General features: G+C 31.5%; 1 protein-coding gene across 1 annotated transcript in view; it reads right to left on the bottom strand.

Moving 5' to 3' along the window:
- Window positions 1–2,950, bottom strand: part of LOC726231 (GRB2-associated-binding protein 2) — a 62,361-nt gene extending 59,411 nt beyond the window's left edge. The window contains exons 1-6 of the mRNA XM_026438999.1: window positions 2,263–2,950; window positions 1,761–1,889; window positions 1,492–1,678; window positions 1,036–1,320; window positions 263–967; window positions 45–184 (exon numbers count right to left, since the gene is read on the bottom strand). Of these exons, the coding sequence (XP_026294784.1) occupies window positions 45–184; window positions 263–967; window positions 1,036–1,320; window positions 1,492–1,678; window positions 1,761–1,889; window positions 2,263–2,343 (1,527 nt within the window). The 5' untranslated portion in view covers window positions 2,344–2,950. The remainder of the gene's footprint in view (window positions 1–44; window positions 185–262; window positions 968–1,035; window positions 1,321–1,491; window positions 1,679–1,760; window positions 1,890–2,262) is intronic.
- Window positions 2,951–8,602: the final 5,652 nt, after the last annotated feature.

Consider the following 8,602-nt stretch of genomic DNA (forward strand, 5'->3'; position numbering starts at 1 on the left):
ATATCAATATAAAATAGTATAATATAAAATAGATTTTTATATACCTCTTCTTTGTCATCGAAAGCATTATTATCTTCATCCGATGTCGATAAATGTCGATTTGGATGAACATGAATTGGAGGTGTAGGACTAGGAGCCGCTCTAATTCTTCCTCTTCCAGGTGGAGAAGCTAATTGCAAAGGTCCTACAATATAAATGATTTTATATTCTTCTATTTAAACGTAATAGTTGGAGCATGAAAAAAAGATGCAAATATTTCTACCTTCTACAGGAGATTTATTCAATGGAGGTTTAAGCTTTCTATTGATACTTGGTGGTTCGGCAGGAGAATGTTCGGCAGAACTCATTTCTAAAACTGATGCTATCGGACCTGGAGAAGGTTCATTGCTAATAACTGATGTAGAATCACTAGTTTTTCTTCCTGGCTTTAATTCCCTATAGACGACTGGTGGTGGTGGTGCCATTGTTGTCGGTACGGAAGTTGAATTATCTCGAACAAGTGGGCTTGGTAAATTTGAATACGTAGCAGTTGTTGAACTTTCAGAACGTGGACTTGATGGTTCCTCTTCTTGAAAATCATAACGGAATACGCGTGTATCTTCAATATTGCTTGGAGCAGCATTAGAATAAAAATGTTTATCTATTGTGTTTGGCTCGGGTGCTCCTGGTTGATGAGATCTTGGAAAATCGTACGATTCGTCCGTTACAATTGCAGTTGCAGGTGTTGATGGCGCAGGAGTTGCTGGAGTTGTGGGTTTTGAGCTTTCTGTAGCACCATCTAAATTTAAATAGTTGTGTCCAGGATTTTCAGGTAACATATGAGGAGGTTTTGGTGGTCTAGGAGGTGCTGGTAACTTTTCTACAGAAAGTGGTAAAGTAGAATCTACAATTCTCAATTTTCCGAATCGTTTTCGAACACTCCAAGAACCAATTTCGGCATCACTCGATCCAGATTGTTTGGATTCACCTATTATAAAGAAATTAATGTTATTCTATTTGACAACTTCAATAAGAAGTATATATTTGATATTATACCTGTGGAAGGAAAAGTCTCCCAGTTCACGCTAGGCACTGGAGCTGTCCATTCATCATCAGTGAAGACACTTTCCGCATCAGTTGTTGTAGGAGATCTAGGAGGAGAAGGTACTAATCGTCTTGGGGCATCATAATGTTCAGGTCCTTGTCCCAAAGCTGAATTGAGAGAACTTGTATCGTTTAATGTTCGTCGACCAGAAATACATTCACTAATAGGTATATAAGGACCAGAGATAGTGCTTGTGGGTGAAATTGGTGGAGACTCTTGCGTTTCAAACTGGAACACTGTAAAAAAATTATAATCATATAAAATTTTGTTTATATTAAATTTTTAATATTTTATTTATTTTTTATTCTATCATTAATTCATTAAATAATTAAATAAATGTTATTATTATTATAATATATATATTTGTATATTATATATATATTATAATATATAATTATAATATATACTTTGGCATTGCTGTTCCTCATCTTGAGTGTATGCCTTTAAACCACAAACTTGACATACAGCATCTACCCACTTGTTCATATCAGCTTCACTTTCTGCCACTAAATAATATGTTCTTTTTGGTGTTTTAACATTGAACATATATTGATATTTTTGCTTTCGATTTTCAAATCTCAAGCCTGCATCTACCTATTTGAAAATATAAGTAATTTCTAAGATATAAATAAAATTATAAAATCTATTAAATTTATATTTTGTAATAAACAACTACCTGTTCGCATTGATCAAGATCGATACGGCCTTTTAGTTTTCTACATTGTCTGTCTGTATAATATTCTAAAAAATATTGCCCAGGTAATTCTCCACTGTGTCGAAGAGCAAACCATCTTTTCCTCCATCGCTGAAAATATAAACAACAATATTATATAAATTATTTAATTTATTTTAAGAGGATTGATATATTTCATATATTTAAATTGCCATTTAAATTTAACCATTATACATATATATTTATATATATATATATATATCATATAAAATTGTTTGCGTTAAATATAATTGAAAAACTATTTACAACGTTAGCATTCTTGGATAAAAATATCACAACATTCCACACTTATGAAACATTTTTCAACGTACGAGGTTAGATGCTAAAGAGTTTGATGAACCAGTACAAACATAATGGTTTGACAAGTATTTGAATATGTAAACAAAAAAAAAATTTATGAGAAAAATAAAATTTCAAATTTATTATTATTTTATAAAATACTAACCGCTCGCCAAAGTTTGGTAGGTGGCGATTTAATGAGCCACCCTTCATGAACAATCTCTTGACTGGTTTTGAGTACCTCCATTCCTATCCGGCGTTGGTTATAAACTTTTAATAATTGTGCATTGTTACAGAGTGCGTGGAACCACCGACAACAAGGATGGCACGCTCGTCGTTCATTTATCTATTTTCGGACGGCACAGCAGCGATCTCACAGATATACCGACCATCTAGCGATCTCTCTTCGATGATGCACGACTAACACATCAATAGCATTCCACTACTAACGTACATCATCAACGATAAACACCCTCTGAGGAGTTATAGAAGAATTAAAGAGGAACACCGAAGCGAGACGATGATATACAGAGAAGTCTAACTATCGTCGTCGTGCCTCCATTACCACCACCATCTTGGCCACGCATGCCAAACCGTATCAAACATCATCGATGACACACGCTTTTCTGTATACATATATATCTGTTATATAAAATCATATCCTTCAATCTATATATCGAATTTTGAATCATTCTGAAAATCAAATTGTTGCTCGTATTATGAAAATTTGTTTGGATTCATTTGATTAACAGATCTATATGACGCATCATCGTCTCGTGACCTGAATAAATGGCGCAGCATTGCGTTCGAGTTGAAAGTTGTCAGTCTAATTCAACAAAGAGAACAAAGGAATTCGCGAAGAAATTTTAAGATCAGTATTAAATATCATTTCGTCTCTTAATACACATAATTTTTATGCTTAAATAAATGATAAAATTATAACTGCAATATATAATTATATATAATAATTTAATAAATATGTATATATACAAAAAACAAAGATTTTCTTATCTTGTTTCAAACTGTATTCCAAAAATGTATTCTAATGCTTTCTATTATTCAAACTATTATTTGCGATCCATATTCAGATTACAGTGAAATCATTCTGGAATCTAGAAATTTCGATCGATTCGCGGCTTCGAATTGCGAATTATCGCGCTTTAATATTAATGTCTATATTAACAAAACGTTATTTACATATTGTTAACATAAATTGTTACAAGCATGCAATTGTAACGTGCGATAAAACAAATTTTCATTTTGTCATATTTAATTGTACATCGACATCTATTTGAGACTCGAAACTCGACAACTCTAAGCAATTACCGTGGTTAATAGATATAGATAACTGAAGAATGGACAAAGAGAGGGATATCGCTCAGCTAATTTGCAATTCAATGCTTAACGCGGTAGAGGCCGATCGATATTTAAACCTAGCCTTCGTTTCTAATTAACAATATTCCTTAAGAGGGATTGCGTTCTATGAAGACAATCCAAAGTCGAATAATCCATAAATCGTTTATTAAATATTTTTTTTTCTATACAATTCCGTCGCGATGGTAAAATCGGTGTCGCAAACCAGCTGTCGAAACGAAACATTATATATATGTACATACATATATATATACATATATGTATATATTATTATATAGATATATATATACATATATGTATATGCATATGTATATATATATATGTATATACATAAGGGATCGTATAAAGTTGAAAACGAATAGCGTAAATCAGAGTTTGTTCTACATAAATATAACAAATACGTTTACATGGAATGCTTCACTATCAAAGTCGCGTCAATACAGTACAAAAGGAGTCGCGATTACATTTTACAGACAAGTACATTTATTTGACATGTAAGTACGGTATAAAACGGAGACTCGTGTACAGTTGGAATTTGTTATTTAGAGTTTCGTTTTATTAAATCTATTCGACTGGACGAATATTGCTCCGGTTAGCGTACTCGAAATGTTTCACATCGCGCCGATCGTCACAGACGATACGAGCGCGAGTTTAAGAAGCATACGTCTGTATTAACACCTAGTTAGAAAACTTCTCACAGCTCGCTATTCGTTATAATACTCTATATACCTCTATACATTGAGCTTTCTTCATCGACGGAGACACGATCTCTCCATAATAATATTCTGTAATAATAATATTGTTACACGCGTACCGTGTGTCTGTATATGTGTGTACAATATGTATATAGAACGTATGTGTGCAATAATATAAATATATTGTATAAACATAATATATATATATATATATATGTATATATGTATATATAGATTTGAATGGGGGACTCTGAACTTCCTTCTTTTGTTATCCGTCCAACGATATCGTTCAACAAGGATTCGTCGCTGTGAAAAAGACAGATAAGGCGGAAGAACCGGCGGGCAACAATCGCTTCGGACTTCGGTCAACGAAAGAAACGAAAATCCTCCACGGAATTAACGTGAAAATTCATTGCTCGATCGATATAGAGTATCGACGAATCCTCGTCAACAATTATAAAATATTTGCGAAAAATATACATTAATAATAGATACGTGTACATGAAGGGCAACGAAACGAATGACATTTCATATAAATAAAAATGACATTGGAACGTGAACATTGGGTCGCGACAGAAACTCGAACTCGAAATAATAATGTGAGAAACGACCGCGAGAAAGGTATCGAGATCATACAGGTACAATTTCCAGTATTCAAATAAGTATACGTAAACTTTATTTCGTCAGATTTATCATATTGTGTTAATGGTACGTATGTATAAATATATACACATATATGTATAACTCTTACGTGCCAGTTTCGTTTACGTTGTTACATTATGCGCTGAATCAGATAAGTGATTAGTCCTTACGCCTAAGGAAAGGAGATTCGAGGCGAACGCAACGAAGAATAAATAGAAGGATGAGAAACAGAAGGAAAGACGCGCTGCGTTCGTTCCATATTTTAGTCCCATTTTAGTCGAAATAACTATAAATCTATGAGAATTTTCGAAAGCAAGATTTCTTCGACGGAAGCCAGATCGATCTGTACTTTGGTTCTCGCTTTCTTTTGTTTTTCCGCCATAGATGGAACTAAAATATATATATATATATATTTTGTGTGTATGTGTGTCCTTCTTTAATTGAGAATCCGTACAACTTGTCGAGACAGGTCGAGACAAGGGTACACATGCGTTTTGAACACGCTAGATCTTGTTTATAGAATTTCACGTACAAGTATCGTACGAAATATATATATATATGTATATATATGTATATACATATATATGTATATATATATATATATGTAATATACGTGAGAAAATATTTCGATTTCGAAAAAAGTCAGAAAGAGACGATCACGTGTACATTCGTGCTGAGAAACGAATAATTCTAAATAAATAATATACAAACAGTAGAAATGATTATTTAATACTAATAGTTTTTTTTCGGGAGAGGGGAGGAGATAAACAGCAAGCGTAGAGAGTAAGTAGAGGCGCCAATGTAACAGAGTTAACAGAAAAACTTTAGTTCTTCGGATTGTGAATATCGAAGTATATGTATACTTTTTTATTAAGGAATACACGCGCAATGACAGAGAATCAACAAGTAGGTATTTCGATGTGTAAAGGGATGTGTAAAATGATCTGTTCTGTCCGAGAGATAATAAGATAAAAATAATTCGTTTTTTTTTTTCTTTTCTTTTTTTTTTTCTTTTTCCTTATTACTTTACGCGATATTATATATTTATATATATATATAAATATTATATATAATAAGAAACATTTTGTTAAAAAAAGGATGTCTTGGTCTTTCGATACACGTGTATGTACATACAGAACCTGAGCTGAGAGAAAAATAAAAATGGAATGTATTTTTAAAACTTCTTTTTTAATAATAATATAACAATATTCGGTTAAATATTCATGAACATCAACATACAGTATCCTTATCTACGTTACAAATTGTTAAGAGAAAAACGAAGTCTTTTTTTTTTTTGACGTCCAAGAGTATAAAACTGTAGCAAAAACCTAAATTCACTTTTCCCTCTACGAATGGCTCGTGGGGGAGGGGGGGGGCTAACTTTCACACATCTAAACCGAACATATATATATTTTACAAAACGCGTTTTACAAAAGGAATAGCGGAACACGAACGGGGGGGGGGGGGGCAAACAAGATGTTAACTAAAGTTTTTCCTAAGTCACTCTGCGAACGGTCTTTACAACAGTAGATACAAAAATGGTGTATCTGAATGGTCGACAGTGGTGACAGTGTCTTTTCTTTCCATCTATCCGTTTGTTCCTCGTTCAGCGTGAACGACGAGAATTTCACCATCGTAGAAAATAAATAATAAAAAAAAAGGAAAGCGCATCATTAAATATTGTACATTTTTATATCGTGACCGATGCAGTGTTGGATCAGTTGGATTCGGACGGGAGAGGGAGGGGAGGAGGAAGGAGTGGAGGGGGAAGGGCCGAGTCGGGAGAAAAATTTCTTCTCCGTCCCTCTCGAGACTTTTTCCCGGGAAAAGAAAAAAAACTGGGATGAAGAATGGCGTGTTTTTTCTTTTTTCCTTTTTCACCTTGATCGGGGATTGTAATTGTTACATTTGTGTCTCTCGTTAATTTTTTTTTTAATCGGATAATCAACTTTCGCTAATTACGAAATGTCATAATAAAAGGTAGTATATATATATATACTCTGTACTCGGTATTTCAATAATAATAATAATAATAATAATAATAATAATAATAATAATAATAATAATAATAATAATAATAATAATAATAATAATAATAATAATAATAATAATAATAATAATAATAATAATAGCGTAATTGTAATAATTATGTTCAATAGTTTTGTTTGTTTGCATTTATCATCTATCGATAATAATTAATAATATTTACTTCATCAATAATGTAACCGCGATCTATATTGTTTAATAATAATAATAATATATAAAAAAACAAATCGTGTAATATATATATTTATATATATATATATATATATATATATATATATATATAGAGCATCGTATCATTCGCTTTTTCATTACAATAATAAATTGTCATGAACGCAGAGACGTACCAACAAATCCGACGTTTTATTAAACCGCTTCCGGTTTCTTTCTTTCTTTTTTCTATCGAATTATTACGGAAACAAGTGTTTGCGAAATTTACAGAGAGACATCTCTTCCTCGACGTTTGAGAACATTTATGATCCATCTTTTTTTTACACACGTGTTATCATGTCGTCGAACTAATTCTAGAAAGAGAGCACCACGTTTTTCTTTCAATTTATTTTTTTTTCTCAACAATTCGCTCACAAACGAATTTTCAGAATTTCTTAGAATTGTGCCGTTTTTTTTTCTTTTTTTATTATTATCAGTCATTATTATTATAATTAAAGAAACCGCTCGAAAAAATAAAATTGTAAAATTTGTTGCAACAGTGTCGCGATCGTCGGGTTGGTACGCTACAGCGTTCAAACGTCCGCACTTAAAGAGTTTATCTACCAAAAAAAGGTATATACCACTTTCAGATTTACAACACTGCCCTAAACACAGCCATACTAAGCCAAATACTTTTGGGTTTTCGTCGTTACAATTATACTCTCCTTTTCACTATTTTATTAATAAAATTAATTTATTTAAATCTATAGTCAATTATCATCCGTTCATTTCATCTTTTTGCTCTTTTTTTTTTCTCTCTCTCTCTCTCCCCCATTTTCAATTATTCTGCCTAATTCTTTTCTTTTTCTCGTTTTAACTCACTTTTTTTTTTTTTTTTTAGAAATAGTTTAAATACATCAAATTTATCTACGATTCGTTTTTCAACCGATTTCTACAATTGACCCGCTCGATTCAATTCGAAACTACATAATTCGGAATTACGTTCAATTTTTCTTTCTTTTCTTTATGTAAATGTTATATAAAGATGTTGATATAAATACGAAATTTGTGTGTTCCTTTTATAAAATTGATTTATATATATATAAATATATATTTATATATATAAATATATATATATATACATAAAAGAAAGAAAAGAAAAGAAAAAAAAAAAATAAGAAGACAGAAGGAAAAAAAAGGATAAGAAAAAGGATGTACAACAAAGGAATGTCTCAAGCATGTGTTGACAATTCGTGTAAACAAATTTGAATAAAACTTAAAATAACAAAGAAACAACGATTTTTCAAATTTTCATCTTAATTAAATAATGAAACGAGATCAATCATTGTTATTTAAAATGATTTTTTTTTCTCTCTCTCATTAAATTTTCTCACTCCCTCCCAATATATCTCATAAATTCTTCCGTTCGTTTTTATAAAATAATTTTCCCTTTCTTTTTCTTTTCCAACGTATTCAAAAGGCGTAGATAGATAAGTAACGACGTATAATAAGTAAGTAAGTTGTATAGATAGATGTAAGATGCCATAATGTTTGATCATAAGTATATTGGAACGTGACAAATATATTTAAAAAGTGATAAAC

The sequence above is a fragment of the Apis mellifera genome, linkage group LG2, assembly GCF_003254395.2.
Source record: "Apis mellifera strain DH4 linkage group LG2, Amel_HAv3.1, whole genome shotgun sequence".
Classification (NCBI taxonomy): Eukaryota; Metazoa; Arthropoda; class Insecta; order Hymenoptera; family Apidae; genus Apis; species Apis mellifera.